Consider the following 20220-nt stretch of genomic DNA (forward strand, 5'->3'; position numbering starts at 1 on the left):
AAAGTGGCCTTGCAAGTCGATAGGGTGGGAAAGGCGGCATGTGGCGTGCGTACCTTTATTGGTTGGGGAACTGCGTGCTTTTATTGGTTGGGGAACTGCGCGCCTTTATTGGTTGGGGAACTGAGTGCACGAGTCAGGATGTCATATTGCAGCTTTGTAAGACTGACTGGGCTACACACGAGAGTGTTGCATTCACTTCTGGTTGCACACATTCCAGGAAGGATGTAGAGGTTTTGGAGAGGGTGCAGAAGAGGTTTACCAGGATGCTGCCTAGATTAAATAGTATGAGCAGTGGTTAGCACTGCTGCCTCACAGCGCCAGCGACCCGGGGTCAATTTCAGCCTTGGGCAATGTGGAGTTTGCACATTCTCCCAGTATCTGCGTGGGTTTCTTCCCGTTTCCTCCCTCAATCCAAAGATGTACAGGTTAAGGTGAATTGGCCATGCTAAATTGCCCCATAGTGTACAGGGATGTGTAGGTTAGATGCATTAGTAAGGGGAATGGGTCTGGGTGGGATACTCTCCAGAGGGTCAGCTTGGACTTATTGGCCTGTTTCCACACTGTGGGGATTCTATTCTATGAAAAAGAAAGACAAAGAACAATACAGCACAGGAACAGGCCCTTCAGCCCTCCGAGCCTGGGCTGCCACATTTTGCCCTTCCATAGTAAATCTGTCTTCGCTTCCAGGATCCGTATCCCTCTATTCCCTTCCTATTCACGTATCTATCCAGGAGCTTCGTGAACGCTGCTATTGTTGTCGTCATCTCTGGAGCCGCAAACGCTGAAGGGAGACTGGATAGAAGTCTACAAAATTATGAGATGCATCGATAGGATTGAAGGTCAGAATCTTTTTCTCCCAAGAGTTGAAATTTCTAAAACCAGGGATATGCATTTAAAAGGTGAGAGACGGAAGGTTCCAAGGAAACATGAGGGGTAAGGTTTTTGTTTACAGAGGGGTAGGAGTCTGGAAGGTGCTGCCGGGGGGTGAAGGAGGCAGATATAATAGGGGTGTTTAATAGGCTTTCAGATAAGCCCATCAATATGCAAGGAATGGAGGGAATATGGACCAAAAGCACAGAGAAGGGATGAGGTTAATCTGGCATCATGTTCGGTGCGACATCGTAGGCCAAAGGCCTGTTCTTGTGCTGCACGGCTCCATGTTCTAAATAAATGTTTTAAAATAGAGTCACAGAGATAGAGATAAAAAAGGAAACTTTTGACAAGATTTGCTTCTCCTCAAACAGATTTGAGAAGACTGACTACCTCCAAGCCAGTGATCTAAACCACCCTGGGCAATACTTAATCAGTTAGTTAGGCAGCAGGGCCTGGAAAGCGAAAGGGAAGGGAAAAAAAACAATACAGGAGGAGAGGAAAAGCAAAAAAAAAGGAGGGAAAATAATGACAGCACGTTTCTCACACAGGCTCGAGAAGTTCCAAAGCACTTTCCCAACGATTCAGTTATCTGATGTGAATTAGTTACGGAATGCAGAAAACACCACAGTGAAGTGTAAACATCTAGCTCCCATACACAGCAATGGAACAGTGACCAAGAGACTTGCTTTACTGATCACAACTTTAACACAGAAAATGGAGGGGTTTTCTTTGGAGGGTGGTAAGGAAAGGGGAAAACTCTCCTGCTCTTTTTTGAATAGCTCTGTAGGATCTCAAGGCTTTAATGATCCAACTGAAGACATTTCCTAAAAAAAAGGGGGGGGGGGGGGGGGTGTTGGTGGAGTCCAAGACTAGAGGGCAGAGGTTAACGATTAGAGTGGTGCTGGAAATGCACAGCAGGTCAGGCAGCATCCGAGAAACAGGAAAATCAACGTCTCGGGCAGGACGCCTTTCATCAGGTTCCTCGGATGCTGCCTGACCTGCTGTGCATTTCCAGCACCGCTTTAATCTGGACTCTAACCTCCAGCATCCGCAGTCCTCACTTTCACCTGGCAGAGGTTTAAGGTGAGAAGGGAAAGATTTAAGAAAGCTTTTCTGGAGTAACTTTGTCACACAGAGGGTGGTGCATGGGGGGAACGAGCAGCCAGAGGAAGGGGTGGAGGCTGGTACATTTAAAAAGGCCATGTAGATGGGCCAGGAAGGGGCGAGGGGGATATGGGCGAAATGCTGGCAAATGGGTTGAGACTGGGAAGTCTAGTTGGCGTGGGTGAGTTGGACCGTAGATCTATAAACCTATCTGTGGGTGTGCAGAGCTCCTTCAGTGGTGTACCGGTGGTTTACGTCTACTTTATGTGCTCATATCTTTGGAGTAGACCTTGAACCTACCGAGATTTTTAACAGAGGCCAAAGTTCGACCCAATGACACACGAATGATTATTTAATCTTTCTGGAATTGGTTGCTGCTGAACCACCTTCCTTTAAAACCCCAATAGTAGCAGGGACAGAAATGGGAAATGCAAGTCCAGGAGCTTGGTACAACATTCAACCAAATCACTGCTGAATAACCTCAGCCACACTCCCCCACACTCCTGTCTCTTATCCAAAACCCTCTCCGCTTTATTGTTCAAGATACTTAGGGTGTCCACATTCTGCTGTGGAAAATTCTAAAAAGGTTCACAGTTCTTTCATTCACAGTCAATATGTGTTGCCCACCCCGAAGTGCCCAGGAGAAGGTGATGCAGAGCTGCCTTCCTGACCGCTGCAACACCACGTAGGGTGGGCGCACCCACACGCAGCCCGTGCAGGGTGGGCGCACCCACACGCAGCCCGTGCAGGGTGGGCGCACCCACACGCAGCCCGTGCAGGGTGGGCGCACCCACACGCAGCCCGTGCAGGGTGGGCGCACCCACACGCAGCCCGTGCAGGGTGGGCGCACCCACACGCAGCCCGTGCAGGGTGGGCGCACCCACACGCAGCCCGTGCAGGGTGGGCGCACCCACACGCAGCCCGTGCAGGGTGGGCGCACCCACACGCAGCCCGTGCAGGGTGGGCGCACCCACACGCAGCCCGTGCAGGGTGGGCGCACCCACACGCAGCCCGTGCAGGGTGGGCGCACCCACACGCAGCCCGTGCAGGGTGGGCGCACCCACACGCAGCCCGTGCAGGGTGGGCGCACCCACAGTGCTGTCAGAGTGACCATTCTGGGAGTCCTAAATTGCCAAATGCTGCTTCTGAGACTCCGAAAGCTAGGGGTCAGACAGTGAAAACATCCTCAAAGCATCAACTCCATCAATGTCTTATCAATTACAGAGAATGTAAAGCCAGATGGAGCATCGCAGGACTATACCCTCATCCCTGGTGACAGAATCTAGTGTACCTTTGCTGATATCTGTCTAAAGAAAGCATATCTTTACTTGGGAAAGAGGTCAAAATTGTACAAAGCACTGGAGATGTGGCCTGCATCCAATTGTAATAAATCTCCTTTTTCTCTATACACCACCTTTCAGAACAGCAGGCTCCCGGCGATCCAACTGCGCTTTCTGCCACTGGATCCGCTGTGCAAGCTCCCGATGCTGATCCAGGAGCTCTTTCGGAGGAGCTTTGCGTTCCTGTTTGTACGTGTGGATCTGCAGACACGTATGGGACAATATTTAATTCGTATGTGCAAGACCTGGCTCCATCAAAAAAAAACACACGCGACACTCTCTAAGTTCACTCCATACACTGACACCATAAAGTTCGCTCATGGACTTATTGTAGTTTCACAAAGGGGTTAATTCAGCAGAAAGACAAAGCAATTAAATCTATTAACATGCATATACAGTCTACAATACATCCTAGTAATTACTTATATATACAAAGATCACAAAAGCATTTTAAAATTCAATGCCATCTGGTAACCTGCAATTTATTTAAGTGCTATATTAAGTTGGATACGTCAAGCCTGAAAATGAGGGACATATTACTCTATCTCCCCCAAGAATTAATTGATGGAAGTCTACACCCGCAGATGAGATGAACACAGCAGGTCTGACAGGAAACAGGTGTGTCTTTGAATGATTAAACGTAATACTGTTGCTGGCTTGTGAAATTACCTTTAAAAGCAAGTTCCCAGCACTTATTGCAAGTGCGGTTTACATCTGCTTGTTTAACAAGTTGGGGGAGGTATGGTTGTAACTGATCTGGTAGCAGGGAGAACGTACAAAGAGATTCAGCCAGCAATAGGTAGCTGATTGGTCTGTGCAGCTGTGACCAGTTGTTGTTGATGTCAAGGTCCTTCTGCTTGCCAACAACTATCTGACTGGCTCGTGGGTGCAAACGTTATAGCCAGACGCCTTTGGTCTTCCTTTTCCTTGCAGGAAAATCACCTAATGCCTGCAGAATGGCAGTATACTTTCCCTCATCAGTTGGCATAAGACATGACGTTTAATCAATAAGTCAGAGACTTTGTATGTTGTGAACCAATCACCTGCAAGCGAGTGAAAGCGTGCAGAGGAGACCGAACAGCAACAAGTCATGGCAAGTTGAAAGGAGCATCGTGGGGAATTGTACAAGAACCATTGAAACACCTTCCCAGTTTCTTCATCCGCCCCCTCACACCAATGCTTTTTATTTGTCTGTCCATATACACATGGACGAGCTGTAGAAGGAGGGTAGACTTACGACTCGTACAGTCATATGCCAACAGCTCACAACTGTTTACCCGCAGCTGGAAATCTACTCACGTGCAACAAGTAATAATCATTGCTAAATAAACAAAGCACGCTGGAGAAAGTCGGCAGCTCTGGCTCACGCTGGAGGTGAAAGTTGAATTCTGCTTCTCTCACCACAGATGCTGTCAGCCCTGCTTCAGAGTTCCTCCAGCATTTCCTGCATTTGTTTCAGATTTCTAGCCTCCATGGTACTTTGCTTTCGATGGAGTAACTCTTGTAACACACAGAAACCGGCTTTCTGTCAACCTGGGTCTAAATGGACAGGTAAACTAGGGGGAAAACTCGGCAGACTTTTTACAAAACTCAACTATTTTTTGACAACTCCAGGAAGGCCAGGTTCGATTCCCGGCGCATTGTACCACAGAGAGAGGACACAAGGACCTCTTGTGTGACCCACCAAAATAGACAGCCATTCTTTCCTGAAGGTGCTGCATCAGGCAGTAGGACAGTGACAGCCCCCATTGGCCAGGCTGTGACTGGATACCTTTTGGAAATGACCATTTTTCTCATGCCTGGCGAAACATCAGAAGGAGGAAGCTATTTGACCACTGGGACGGCCACGTCTCGGGTTTAACAGGGTCCTTCCCTATTCCTACAGGACAATTGAGGGAAGATGAGATGATTGGAGACTGCAGGCCCTTAAACTTTCTATCATCTGCATTCTACCCATCAAGGGAAGTGGGTAATCCACAGCAATGTGTATCAGCAAAAGCAGCAAAGGTTCATTGCTCCCTCAGAAAGCCTCACAAACAGCCATCTGATCTTCCCACGGTGTTAACTTTAAATCCCCGACACCACACACCAAGAATTGGGCCTGCAGATCTCAATGCCTTAACTGATTGGGTCTGCCTCTCTCCATACGTTCCCGCTCAGAAACCTCTTCCTCTCCCTGCCCCTTGCTGTTCGGTTCCGGAGAGAAAACCTGGCCAGCGATCCCTCCTGCAAATCCAAAGGGAGGCCGGTACTCCAACATTAGTGCCCTCTCTCAGGGCAACAGCTGCCATGTCGGGTGGGCCACATCGTCTTCATGTTCGACATGAGACTCTCAAAGCGAGCTCAGGAAGGCAGGGGAACTGTTTCAAAGACATCCTCAAAAATAAAAAATGTAACCCAATGTCGCCACAGGCACGCGGGAATTTCTTGTCCAAGACCGCTCAAAGGGAAGACTGAGGGGCGATCTGATTGCGGTGTCCATGATTATGAGGGGCATGGGCAGAGTGGATAAGGAGCAGCTGCTCACCTTTGGTGGGAGTCACAGGTTCAAGGTGAGGGGCAGGAGGTTTAAGGGAGAGGGGAGGAAAAAGGCATTTTTACCTGCATCCTGGAATGTGCTGCCTGGGAGGGTGGTCGAGACTATTTGCCTCACATTCTTTAACAGATGAGCACTTGGCACATCCAAGTGTTAGTCAATGGGATTAGTTTGAAGGTCAGGTGTTTTTCACCTGACGGTGCAGTCTCGATTTGGCTGAAGGGCCTCTTCTGCATTGTCTGATTCTATAATTCGATAAAATCAGAGGAAAAGCAATTGGAAAGGTGCCTACTATTTCCAGCTTAGGTGTAAGCCAAACACCTACACTGAAAGGATTACGTGAAAATCTGAGATTTCACCCACCCAACTCCTCAAGCAGAATAACTGGCAGAGTGTAAACAGCCAAAACTAGATGACTTACTCATCTTCGGACTCAACTCTCATCAGGCGCAGCATGACCTGCTGGGCTTTGCAGGTGATTTCTGTTTTTGTTTCCGATTTGCAGCATCCACAGTTCTTTCAGGTTTTTTTAATAAGGGTATCTTCCCAATCCTCAACTTCACAGTTCCTTGCACTTAAGCACTGCTCAGTTCCATCGAACAGCTCGATTTAGCTTTCAATACGGATACAGAGTTTCGGGAAGACATAAGCTCACCCTTTCTTGGATTCTGACTGAACTACTTTATTCTTACCTCAGCTTGGTTTCTAGGGTATTGTAGTGACTGGAATAAGGTTGGATCTCGTCGAGGACGACATCCCTGATTGGGGATGTTAGCCTGAGCCAAATCAGGGAATGCCAGGAAAACAGGAGTCTCAGGGATTCTCCTCACTCCAGAGACTGAGCTAGCTGGTCAGAGTTCCATGTAAGGGAAAATAAACGGTGACTTGGTAATGGCTGGAACTATTTCAGGTTTTTTTCTTCAGGAAGGAACATTGGCCTGGACACTGGGAGAATCCTCTTCAGAATAGAGCAATTTTGTTTCTTTTAAAAGAAAAATGAAGGGTTTCTTGGCTTAAAATTGTTTCCCATTTACAAAATCTAAGAATAATTCTGAAGATCACAAGAAAACAGTCAATATAAAAGAAAAAAAATACACTCAGAATTCACTCACCTTCCTTTCTATACGCTCCTTATCAAACTTCATTATGTTGAAGCTGTGCAGTGGAAACGTCGGTTTACTGCCAAGGACCAACAAAAGCATTTTAATTAGGTTACAAATAAGAACTTGCAAATAATTGGGCATTCCTGTAGTTTAGTTCAGGCCTCCCCACTCCCCCCCTCCCCCACCCCCCAACTTCCCTTTTGACTGTAATCGGAGTTAAAATGACCCAGGATAGTACTGGGGGAAGCCAGAGCAGAAACAATACATGAGGTAATTAAGGAAGAACATTAACAAGTCTGGCTGGGACAGCTGTAAAGTAAAACATCTCGGCTATTACTGAGACCTGAAGGGCAGGAAACACACTTGGTTTACAGGGTTTTCAAGTCGCACTGAGAGGGAGTTTTAAATAAAAGTGTGGGGGCGCGGGCTATAATACTGGTTAACCATAATTGATGAGACACAGGAGGTGACCATTTGGCCCATCGTGTCTGAGCCATCTCTCTGCTCGAACAATCATGATAGTGCCAGTCTCCCAGCCTCTCCCTTTGAAGTCCGCAAATTATTTCTACTTAAATAATCAAAGACATTCAGAAAGTACATGAATAGCAAAGGTTTAGAGGGAACAAAAATTGCCGGAAAAGCGCAGCAGGTCTGACAGCGTGACCTGCTGGGCTTTGCCAGTGATTTCTGTTTTTGTTTCCGATTTGCAGCATCCACAGTTCTTTCAGGTTTTTTTAATAAGGGTGAGGGGGACATGGGCCAAACGCAGGCAAATGGGACTAGATTAGTTTGGGAAATCTGGTTAGCACGGATGATTCGGACCAAAGGGTCTGTTTCTGAGCTGTATGGCTATGTTACAGAACAACCTCGATTATCTGAACGAGACAGGAGGGGAATATTTTGTTTGGATAACCAATCGTTCAGATAATGGATAACATTTTTACAAGACTGAGAGATCTTGTCAGGATAATCCAAAATTCGGATAACTGACCTTTGGATTACAGAGGTTGTTCTGTAACTGAAATGATCTGTAAGATACTTGGAAGGAGATTACTGTTTGAAGAGCTCGATTTCACATTGCACAACTTCAGTTGCCTCATCAGCCAAGGTGGCCCCAGGTTACTCACGTTATGGGTCAAAAGGGACAGACCTGGACTAATTGGATTGGTCTATGAAACAGCAGGCACACATTCGATTGGCTGCATGATCCCAAGGCCAGAGCACTGGAAGGGGGATGCAGGCTGTCTGAAGAGAGGGGTAGTGACACACAATGTGGGAAGCACACAAGTCAACAAGAAGGACATCACATGTCAGCGTTTGCTGTATCGGCATCTCTCGCACCCCCAATTGTCAGCAGTGGGGATGGAGAGCGAGAGCGAATGAGTGAGAGAGAGAGGAGTGAGAGTGAGAGAGAGATAGTGAGATTAAGGTGCAACCTTTAAAATGAAATGTTACACTGTGACCCATGATCAAGTGTGCAGAAAAAATTCTGCAGCAAGGGGTATAAAACATGACATTATTGTGATCTGGTTAGTTACTGCTATCTAGGGGAATGTCCGATGCATATGTGCAGTATAGCATAGGATGTTATAGCACAGGCCCACAATGCTCGATGCCAAATTAAACCAATCCCTTCTGCCTGGCCTTGGTCAATGTCCCTCCATCCTTTGCATATTCATGTGCTTATCGAAACGTCCCTCAGACGCTCCTATCGTATTTGCCTCTACTTCTGCCCATGGCAGTACGTTCCAGACTCCTACCACTCCGTGTAAAAAAAAAACTCACCCCTTACATCTCCTTTGAACTTTTCCCCCTTTCACCTTAAACACGTGTCTCCTTGTATCAGACATTTCAACTCTGGGAAAAATATTCTGACTACCAACTCTATCCACGTATCTCATCATTTTACAGATTTCTATCAAAGTATCTCAATTTTCCCACAGCATTCTCTCTAAGTTTTTGAAGTGTAGACAAAAAAAAAAGCTACAGATGCTGGAATCCAAAGTAGGCAGGCAGGAGACTGGAAGAACACAGCAAGCCAGGCAGCATCAGGAGGTAGAGAACTTTAAAAACTGGCAAAGGGCAGCGGTTCAGTCTGGGACTGTAACAGGTGCTATATAAATACAGGTTGAAAGGAGGGAGGAGTAAATTGGAAGATTCTGAGTAGGCAATCACAAACTTAGATTTAAAAAGTCTTCTTCGTATGGTGGAAAATAAAAGTTCTTTAGTTTTTGAGATGTCTTGAAAATGAAATGAGATGGAGGAGTGACCAACTATTTCCCTTCGAATGTTTGCTGCGGTTAGCAAGAGAAACAACTTTAATCTCAGTCAGTGCAGAGTTGATTAATCTCAAGTGGGCAATGGAGAGAGTGGATGATAAATCAGAACCTAGGAGGGTTCCCACTGTCCGGCAATCTCTGTTGGCAAGCCCAGATATTGGATGAAATAGCGTCAGGCTTGGCAGGATTTGTACCAATCTTGGCTCTGATCCCTTCGGCAGTGGAGTACATTTGGGAGTGCACAGCACGCCAATCTCATTCCACATTATGATTATGTCATATATACCATTCCCAATATAATTAGGACAGTGACACTGGATCAACATCGGTCACTGAACGTTGCAGCTATTGCTCCCAAATTGTGATACTGGCACTTTCCTGCCAGAATGCTCAGGTTTATTTTTATTCTACAAGAAAATTTATAAAGGGACTTTCACGGTTATCTAAAGTTGTTAGGGAAAGTAGCAAACTTAAGAAAATAACTGCACAAAGACGAATGGCAAGTCAGATTGTCAGAATAACTACAAGTTTAAAATTAGGAGAAAGAAACTAAGAGGGAGAAAGGAGATGAAATCTCAGGCTAAAAGCACAGCATACCCATAGAAAGAAACAAACTCTGTCTGTGCTCAGCTCATGTTTCTCAGGGAATAATTGGTGGCACCGCAGGAGATACCAACCTGGATTCCTGACAATCAGCATCTTCAGAAAGTCCATGAAATAGGAGCAGACTTCTCCACCCACTCTACTCCCAAATAAAATCACTACCGATTTGTTTGTGTTTCAATTTCTACTTCCCTGATAACTTCTGATCCCCTGCCTAACCAGAATCTACCTCGCTACACTTCAAAAAGATTTAGTGACCCTGCATCCACTATCTTCCAAAACTGCACAAGAAAAACACTCTTATCTCGGTCCTAAAGGGCAAGCACTAATTTTAAAACCTGTTCCCTAGTCCTAGGCTCACTCACTCACCTCCTTCCTCCATCCGGGTTGTCAAGACCCCGCCCCACCTTCTGTAAGGATCGTTCCCTTCACCAACACTTGGCTCGCACCACCCTCCCCACCAAACTCCCCCAATCCCTCGGTACCTTCCACGGCAACTGTGCAAGATGCAAAACCCGCTCACAAGCCAACCCCCTCACCTCCATCCAGGGCCATGGACAGTCCTTCCAGGTGAGACAGAGGTTCAACCAAGTTTACTGTATCCAGTGCTCCCGATGTGGTCTTCTCTACATCGGTGAGACCAAACGTAAACTCGCGAGCACCTCAGCCAGACCTGCAGGGGCCAACCTGACCACCCATTTCAATTCCCATTCCCATTCTCTCTCTCTAACATGACCATCCTCGGCCTCCTCCATTGCCAAAGTGAATCAAACTGCAAATTGAAGGAACAACACCTCACCTTCCGCCTGGACAGCCTACAGCTAGGAGGGCTCAACATGGAGTTCTCCAATTTCAAATAATCTTCCTTCCCATCCCCCGACTCCCTTCCCAGCCCCTCCCCGTCCCTTCCATTCCTCTGACCGACCCATCGTTCCAGCTACAAACTGGATTCATTCCTCCCATCAACCACTGAGGTCGCACCCTCTATCTGTGTTCAACACCCTGTTCCTCCCCTACCCTTACACCCACCCAGAATCCTGGAGAAGGGCTACACCCGAAATGTTGGCGTCTTCACCTCCTTATGCTGCCTGGCTTGCTGTGTTCTTCCAGCCTTCTGTTTGTCTACCTTGGATTCTAGCATGTACAGTTGCTTAGTCTCTAACCTGGTTCCAAAACATGCTGATTTGAGAAAAACCCTACCTCAAAAGGCATTCGATGAACTCCTAGGTTACTATTGCTAATCTGATTTTTCTAGTTTATATGTAGATTAATGTCACCAATAACAATTGTCATTGCTTTATCACAAGCATCCAATATTTCCTCTTGCATATTTTGTCCTACATTGTTGTTACTGATTGGGTCCTGTAGACTAGTCTGGCCAGTGACTTCTATTCCTCATTTCCACACAAAGAGATGCTACATCCTGCTATCCAGAACCAGTGTCATCTCTAACAGGTACACAAATCCCTTCCTTGTTTAACAGTGTTCTCACTCTACTCTTCCCCAGCTTCTCATTCAGAACCCAATCCCAGTCAGTCTGGCCCCAGGCCTCTGTAACGGCCATTTTATTTATTTACATCAATGTGTGCCTACAATTTGTTTACTTTGTTATCAATGCTGTGCACATTCAGATACACAGCCCTTGGGTTTACCTTCTTGCTATCTTTGGAATATCTAGCTTTGATTGTTGGTGTATCCCCTCTCTGCCACTTCCTGGTATGCTCTTGACCCTCATTATTATTTTCCTCAGATTTGTTTCGACTCTTTAACATACCATGTCTTTCCACAATTGCTCCTTTGCCCTCCATTCCTCTGGTTAAACTCCTCTGCACTCTTAGTTATGTGGTTGGCATGATGAACACTGGCCCCTGTTTGGTTCCAATGGTGCAGTCCCATTTTTCCCAGGATTGTAGCAAGTGGCCCATGAACCAGAATTTCCTTTTGCCATACCAATCTTTGTGCTTTGTATTAATTGCTCTAATCCGGTGTTCCCTAACGCAAAGCGGGCACAACTCTGGCAACATTGTAGAAATTATAACCTGAAGAGCTCTGCTTTGTAGTTTGGTGGCTAGCTCTTCAGAGAGAGAAAAAGGAAAGAGGTTCTGCGTCCACAATATCATTGGATCCTCCCCATCTCACAGCCATTTCTCTCTCAGCTGTCAGATTCTCACTTTGTTGTGGAAAGTGGTGTCAACCCCCCCACACTGTTGCATCCTGTCCAACTACCTTCTTGCTGCTACCCGGCATAGCAGTTGAATGGCTTCTTTTACCATGGTACCATGGTCCATTTGTTCATTCACCCTATAGCCCCCACTCTCTAGAATCTCACACTGGACAACTGCAGAGACTGACACTCATGCTTTTTGTTCCACATTAGAGAAGGGCAGAATTAGCCTCGAGTGTCAAGCCCAATGGGGAAGAGCTCAAATCCACTTTATACATCAACACGATCAGGTGGGATGGGGACCAGGAACTGAACAAACCAATCAGACTCACCACCTTCCAGGACACAATTAGGAAGCGAAAACGCATTTTTTTAAAAAAAGAAAAGGTGTTTCTTTATTTTGAATGGGTCACTATTAAAACTATTTTTGAAAATAATCAGCTATGAGCTAGGCACAATACAAAAAAAAAGCTTTATTAAAATATAAATGTACAAAGGATTGGTCCAACAACACCAATATTTTTAAATAAATAAAAATATACAGTGTCAATAGACATCAATTTTTTAAAAAATCCAGTGATGAAGGTGGAGGGAATACAATCCAGCCTTTTAGCTAACTGTCAGGGTACACAGTAGCAGCTTTCTACATGACTTACTGGTTAAAACCACACATTTTAATTTTATGGATTGTGCGAGGTTAAGGGAGGTTAGTACTACTGGATGAAGCACATTCTTGTTACAGGCACCCACTGTGCCTGTCTGTCCCAAACAGGCTATACAGAGGCCAGCATGAGGCATCATAAGATCTTACAATCCCCACACTGCAGAGAGAACCTATTTGGCCCATCGAGTCTGCACTGACCCTCTGAAAAAAGTATCCCCACTTCTACGATAGTTAACCCACCTAACTATGGGGCAATTTACCACAGCCAATTCACTTGCATATCTTTGGACTGTGGAAGGAAACTGAAGCGCCCTGCAGGAACACATGGGGAGAATGTGTAAACTCCACACAGACAGATAGTTGCCGGAGACTAGAATCAAACCTGGGTCCCCGACACCAGGAAGCAGCAATGCTAACTGCTGTCATTGCCGAGGTTATACACACAAACTGGGTGAAGTACGACAATAACATGATCAGGTAGCACCAAGATTACATAAAAACAGTGGCCAAATACATCATCGGTCAGTGTTACAACAGCAAAGCTTATATCATTAAAGTTTTCTGACTGTGTCTGGAATTGTAAGAGTGTTATACAACTAAATGAAACGGACCAAATGATAAACATTGGAGTCTGACAGTGTTTTTAAATTGTGAGGATCATAGAGAGAATCAGATTATTTTTTATTAAAATGAAGGTATTGGATGCTTACACCTGGGAACAATAACAACTATTTCCAAAGTCCACAATCTAGAAAGCCCCAAGATCCCTGAAAACATGCTCTGTGGATCAGCTTGTAAGTAAGTGTGCTGGAATCTATTACTTTGTTTATAAGACGAAAAACAGGGGTACGTCTCAGTAGTTGGTTTAATATTTCTATTTGGCAGGAGACTTGGAGGAAGGTAAAGGAAACGATTGTGAAATCAGTCGACAGGCTTCGCTATAAATCTAATCACTGTGATCGAGAGATATCACAGATGAGAGGGCAAGTCCAAAGACGAAAATAAAGTTATTTGTCTGAAGAATCACATCAGACTTGAAACATTAACTCTCTCACTCCACAGATGTTGCCACATCGGAGTTTCTGCCGCATTTCGCTTTAAAGTTAGATCTAGCAGATTAAACACTTTAGTTGAGAGACACAGATTAACAATACAATTGGGGTTTTCTGATGTCAGTAAAAAGCAGAAAGAAACTGTATAGTAGTCTGAAGTTAACACAGTTTTCCATAGGCATCTAAGTGATTTGTTTCTCAGTCACTGATACAGAACTAGTTGTTTTGATACCCAATATCTTGACAGGTATAGCCTCAGCTAATAACTGGACGTTTGAATAGTCCCTGTAGAGATCTTAACATCTGATATAGAAGTAGTCTAGCACAAGGAGACCATTCTTTACAAAGAGATGCAACACAAAATCAATCTTTATCTTGCTTCAACTGCTGAAGATTGCAAAAAGCACACCAGATGACACTTGTATATGTCCAACATTAACCATCTTGAGGGCTGCATGTTATACTGGCAATTCAGATGAGTCATGACTACAAGAAGCTTTTCATTAACAGCAATGGTAGTGTTGAAAATAAACAAAAACATCACAGAAGTTGTCGAGCGCAGGAGCTCTGTTTTACGACGGAAGTAGAATCTCTTGTCAAAAGGAAGGCGGCGGATTATGTTAGGATGAGATGTGATGGCTCAGTTAGGGTGTTTGAGTGTTACAAGTTAGCCAGGAAAGACGGAAGAGAGAGCTAAGAAGAGCCAGGAGGGGACATGAGAAGTCGCTGGCGGATAGGTTCAAGGGAAACCCTAAGGCTTTCTATCGCTCCATCAGGAATAAAAGAGTGACTAGAGTAAGATTAGGGCCAATCAAGCAAAGCAGTGGGAAGTTGTGCGTGGAGCCAGGAGAGATAGAGGAAACGCTAAATGAACACTTTTCGTCATTATTCACACTAGATAAAGACAATGTTGTCGAGGAGAATACTGAGATACAGGCTACTAGACGAGATTGAGGTCCACAAGGAGGTGGTGTTAGCAATTCTGGAAAGTGTAAAAGTTCTGGAAAGTGGCTTTGATCTTTATATCATTGTCTACAGGAATAGTGCAGGAAGACTAGAGGATAGCAAATGTTGTCCCCTTTTCAAGAAGGGGAGTAGAGACAAACCTGGAAATTATAGACCAGTGAACTTTACTTCAGTTGTGGGTAAAAGTGTTGGAAAGGGTTATAACAGATAGGATTTATCATCATCTAGAGAGGATGAAGTTGATTAGGGATAGACAACACAATTTTGTGAAGGGCAGGTCATGCCTCACAAACTGTATTGAGTTCTTTGAGAAGGTGGCCAAGCAGGTGGATATGGGTAAAGCGTTGATGTGGTGTATATGGATTTCAGTAAAGTATTTGATAAAGTTCCCCATGGTAGGCTATTGCACAAAATACAGCGACATGGGATTGAGGGTGATTTAGTGGTTTGGATCAGAAATTGGCTAGCTGAAAGAAGACAGAGGGTGGTGGTTGTTGGGAAATATTCATCCTGGAGTTCAGTTACCAGTGGTGTTACCACAAGGATGTGTTTTGGGTCCACTGTTGTCATTTATATAAGTGACCTGGATGAGGACATAGAATGTAGGTTAGTAAATTTGCAGATGACAATATGTTTGGTGGAGCTGTGGACAGTGATGAAGGATGTTGTAGGTTACAAACAGGCTTTGGAAGGATTCACTTTGGAAGGAACAACATGGATGCAGAGTACTGGGCTTATGGTAAGATTCTTGGAAGTGTGGATCAGCAGTGAGATCGCGGTGGCCCTGTACATAGATGCTTGAAAGCTGCCACCCAGGTTGACAGGGTTTTTAAGAAGGTATACGGCTGGTAGCTTTTATTGGTGGAGGGATTGAGTTTCAGAACCATGAGATCACACTGCAGCTGTACAAAACTCTGGTGCGGTCACATTTGGAGTACTGCACACAGTTCTGGTCACTGCATTATCGGAAGGATGTGGAAGCTTTGGAAACAGTTCAGAGGAGATTTCCCAGGATGTTGCTTGGTATGGAGGGAATGTCTTACAAAGAAAGACCGAGGGACTTGAGGCTGTTTTCATTAGAGAAAAGAAGGTTGAGAGGCAACTTAATTAAGATCTACAAGATAGGATGGTGATGGCTAGCATGAGGTGACATAGCTTTAAACTGAGGGGTGATGGATATAGGATAGATGTCAAGGTTGTTCCTTTACTCAGAGGAGTAGGGTCATGGAATGCACTGCCTACAACAGGAATAGACTCGCCAACATTAAGAGCATTTAAATGATCGTTGGATAGGCCTCTGGATGAGAATGGAAGAGTGTAGGTCAGATGGGCTTCAGGTTGGTGCAACATTGAGGGCCGAAGGCCTGTACCACACTGTAATATTCTATGTTCAAGGGTTTATTTACAGCAATAAGAAAGGAAGATGTTAATGCTACAGTCATGGGCAGGCAAAGAAAACTTGACCCTGGTCACATGTGGTAAATGGAATATAAAACAAAATCGACTAAGTGTCTTAATTAGAACCAGCCTCTGGTTCAGTCAACTGGAGGTATCAAATAACAATGAGATTCAGTCAGTCTCAAAGCAGATCACTGGCTCAGAAATTGGAATAAATTAATGGAGTGGTGTGTCTAACTCCAGACAGAGAAACTGTAACCCTGTTTAGAGTTTTCAACTGTCGTTGTAATCTTCACTGTGCTTCCAGAGAACAAGGAACGAAGGATATGGAGAATCAGCTGGGGAATGGGACGAGCTGGTCTGCACTGCAAAAGGGCCAGCATTGGCTCAATGGGCAGAATGGCCTTCTTCTTCATTCAAAGTGCTCCACTGGGCTTCAGCTAGGTGAGAAAACTAGGGGCAATTTAAAGAAAGGCAGACTGTTTCACAATTAGGACAGGGTAAGGCAGAGGTAACTTTTTAAAAAATTATTTATTTATTGGATGTGGGTGCTGCTGGTTGGGCCATCCAGCATTTATTGCTCATCCCATGACAGATGGCCATAAACACTTACTCAGTTTACTGTTCAGAGGAAATTAAATCAAGCGCTAACGTCATGTGTCACTAAAATCACTTAATGGATGCTCTACATAATATCAAACTCAAGTAAACAGATGCCTGACTAATGAAATAAAGAATGTTGGAACAAAACAGCTGTACCACTTAAACACACTATCTATTTGTGTAGAAAGTCATATATCAAAATAAAAAACACAATATAAAACAGATACTTCCTAATACATACCGCTGCTACTGAAAATAGGTGTTGTAGAAACTAAACAGTTAATTGCTCAGGTGAACTGGATGGTTAAGTATTCAGTGGAATGGGGATGAAAACATCACAAATGATTAAGACTCCATGTCTGAACTGTTCGGCCAATTCTCAGTTTCAGGTGTTTGCTGGATACTTGCAAAATAAATCAAATGGCTCTTTAGTGTCTCAAAAATTATTCAAAATAATTATCCATGGCTTATATTCTTGCCTGGAAATTTTATGGTCAATACAGATGCCACAATATAATGCTTATTGCAATTGATTAAGGAGGCTGGACAACTACTGGACAAATCCTTGCATCTGGATGAGAGGAACAGAAAATACCACGACTACAACTGCAGCACTCAGTGGAAATGCCTTTGCGACTTCTACATACAATGAGTTAGCCAGGAGATTTGTCCTGCCTTTCCTTCCGATGTACAGTCTCAAGAATAGGTGTTAACCTTCTCTCGAGATGCTGATTAACCCGCTTCCTAATTCCAGAATTTTCAGCTTCTGTTGTACAGCACTGGCAAGGATGAATTAAGATCGCGTAAATTGCAGTAGGATTGAGGAGCAGTGCCTGGGTTTCTGTTTAATGATTCTGAACAGACTGCAATTTCCAGGGAGCTGTCTTTCTTGGTTTGGGGCTTCCTTCATTGGCTCCTGATGCCAGATGGAAACTTACAACCTCTCAATTTGGATCCAAGAAAGTCGTACAAAGTGTAAAAGGGACAGCACATGTTACGGAGGTCTGCGAGAGAGCTGGCTCAGGCTTTTTTTTTTGCATTAACTTAAAGTGCAAATTGAGGATCTGAAAAGAAAATTTAAACAAAAACGAAAACGTGAATACTCACTGAACTCAACAGCTAAACTCAGAACCAGACAATTCTCTAATTCGAAGATTTTCCTGGAAACGGCTTGAGTCATTGCAATGGTGTATTTACAGGATAGGAACTCCCAAAGATTGTAAAAGAAAGGATTTATGGAATCAATGATTTACATCATCAATTAGGACATGCCATTCATCTTAGATTTTTGCATCACCGTTTATGTAGGTACAAAAAGTCAGCCATTCAGTCCTCGGAACCTTTCATTTAATCAGATCAGGTCAGTATTTTAACTCCATCTACCTGCCTTGATTCTGATACTGTAGAGATGTTGCAGTAACCATCACAGCCCTGTTCCTGGCTAGGCAGAGGTAATGGTCATAATGCCAGACTCCAACTAATTGGTAATTGTAGAGAATGGAGACTGTCCCCGTGAATAAATTAACAGCAACAACTTTCGCTACTTGCTGGTACTTGGAGGACTGCATTCAAAAAAAAGACTAAACCACAGACGGAAACATAATACCTCACAAGAACAAGTTTGCCAAGTTTCAATAGGACAGGAAGCAGTGAATTAGAGCACCCTGTGTGGGTCTTGTTTTTAAACTTATCATTGCTATCTCGCTGTTAGACATCAGAACAATTAAAACAGCTTCACTACAGCTGTTCAAAAGGTTTGTACTTGGCTTTCCAAGCAATGATACTGAACATTATGTGCTGATCCAAATCGGTTGGAAGTGAATGTTGATCACATATCAGAGTTCCTAATAAAAGGAAATGATGACAGAGGTTGTGCCTCACGGTTGAAGCTAATTTGTTGATGATTCTATGGAATGGGTGCAATTATACCTGTGCCTGTTTAAGATCTGTTTCATAAAGATGACCACTCAATGAAGTGAACTGGATTTAACCCTAGATTCTGGCTATACAGTAACTGAGCAAACAGCTGACAGTCAATTGACAGATAATGGCAAATTACTTTTACATTAATTACTATGAAGCAATGTTTTACAATTCAATGAACAATATTATCTATATTTTATTAGTTAATAACTGTTAAAAAGACAAAAACCATATAATTGATGGCTTAAACTACAACATGGAAAGAAAGATTATACTCAATTCATCAATTTTAAAATCTGGATTCAAAATATTAGTTGATGAGGAAAACCACGCATTCTTTGAAAAATAAAATTAAAATGGCGTGCTGCTGAACACAGTCTGGAAATACAAGTTGAGCAGGATATACAAAGAAGCAAAAATAAAAAGATTTCAGCCTCGCATCATGATGTAATTCTAGACTCAGTAGACTGATAGGGAGTGGAAAACCCTGTGCTGGCACACAATGAGCATAAGCCAGATTGGCAATCGGAAAAAGGTAAAGCGAGCTATTACTGGCAAGAGTGTGTGGCTCCCTGTGCAGAACTATTGGGTGAGGGAATATCTGCACCAACAAAACTCAACTAGTAACAAGAAATTGTTGTAAACTTCAGGCTTTGTTTGAACTAAAAAAGAAACGTAGGTCAAAATGGTTCATGGGCAAATTACACAGGGTGTCTTCCAAGGGCAAGAATTGTGCTATTTGCTCTGTATTATTAATTGAAAAAAACAAGTGTGTATGAGAGGGGGAAGAGGGGGACCGAGAGCAAGCACGAGGAAAGAGTGTGAGAGAGAGAGGACATGGATTGAAACAATTTCAAACAACACTGAAAAATGAAACAACTCCTTCACAATGACAAAGTACTTGACATACATCAAGTTTAGTAAATGAGACAGTAAAACATTGAAAACGACTTGGCTAGGGAACATCAAGTCCTGAGAAAGATCAACTTTCCTCTTTTGGATGCAGGCTAGATGTTTGGTGCATTTAATTTATTGTTTTGAATGGCAGTGTTTGCAAATACAGTAGAATTTAATCTCATATTTGTAAGAGACAGATGCCAAGATTGATTTATTGGGGTGGGGACTGTGAATTATCAGTTAAAACGTGCTACCATTATTACTCAGTGTGTTGAAGAAAACACAAAATGTCCATACACCATGGGCTCTGTACTCCAAAGCCAGTAAAAGATGTACCTGCTCCTTACACTTTCCACCCAGCACAGTCTGATTCGCTGCAAGAACCTGAGCTTGCAGTTCCCGAACAGCTGAGGGAATAGTTGCATATTTCCCTCTGATCCATAAAACAGTAATGTCTAGATTGCAGTGAAGGAAGGTTGTACAAATCTGATGCTATGATTGATCACATTATTGTAGCTTCTCAAAACGGAGCTTTACGTTAATTTGCAAAAGTGAATTCAACGTCATAGCTGATCGTCTCCTGAATCCCATTTTCCACACACAAATCTCCACATCACTGGACTATCTTCAAAAAGGTATTGATGCGTCTTGAAGATAATCAAACGATTGAGTTTCCACAGCCATATGGAATAGTGAAGTTTTGAAAGATTCATGA

General features: G+C 43.9%; 1 protein-coding gene across 1 annotated transcript in view; it reads right to left on the reverse strand.

Moving 5' to 3' along the window:
• Positions 1-20220, reverse strand: part of cc2d1a (coiled-coil and C2 domain containing 1A) — a 71572-nt gene that overhangs the window by 6106 nt on the left and 45246 nt on the right. Inside the window, exons 25-26 of the mRNA XM_060854911.1 lie at positions 6966-7032; positions 3392-3518 (exon numbers count right to left, since the gene is read on the reverse strand). Coding sequence (XP_060710894.1) covers positions 3392-3518; positions 6966-7032 — 194 coding nt within the window. The remainder of the gene's footprint in view (positions 1-3391; positions 3519-6965; positions 7033-20220) is intronic.

Source organism: Hemiscyllium ocellatum, chromosome 45, assembly GCF_020745735.1.
Source record: "Hemiscyllium ocellatum isolate sHemOce1 chromosome 45, sHemOce1.pat.X.cur, whole genome shotgun sequence".
In the NCBI taxonomy this organism is placed as follows: domain Eukaryota; kingdom Metazoa; phylum Chordata; class Chondrichthyes; order Orectolobiformes; family Hemiscylliidae; genus Hemiscyllium; species Hemiscyllium ocellatum.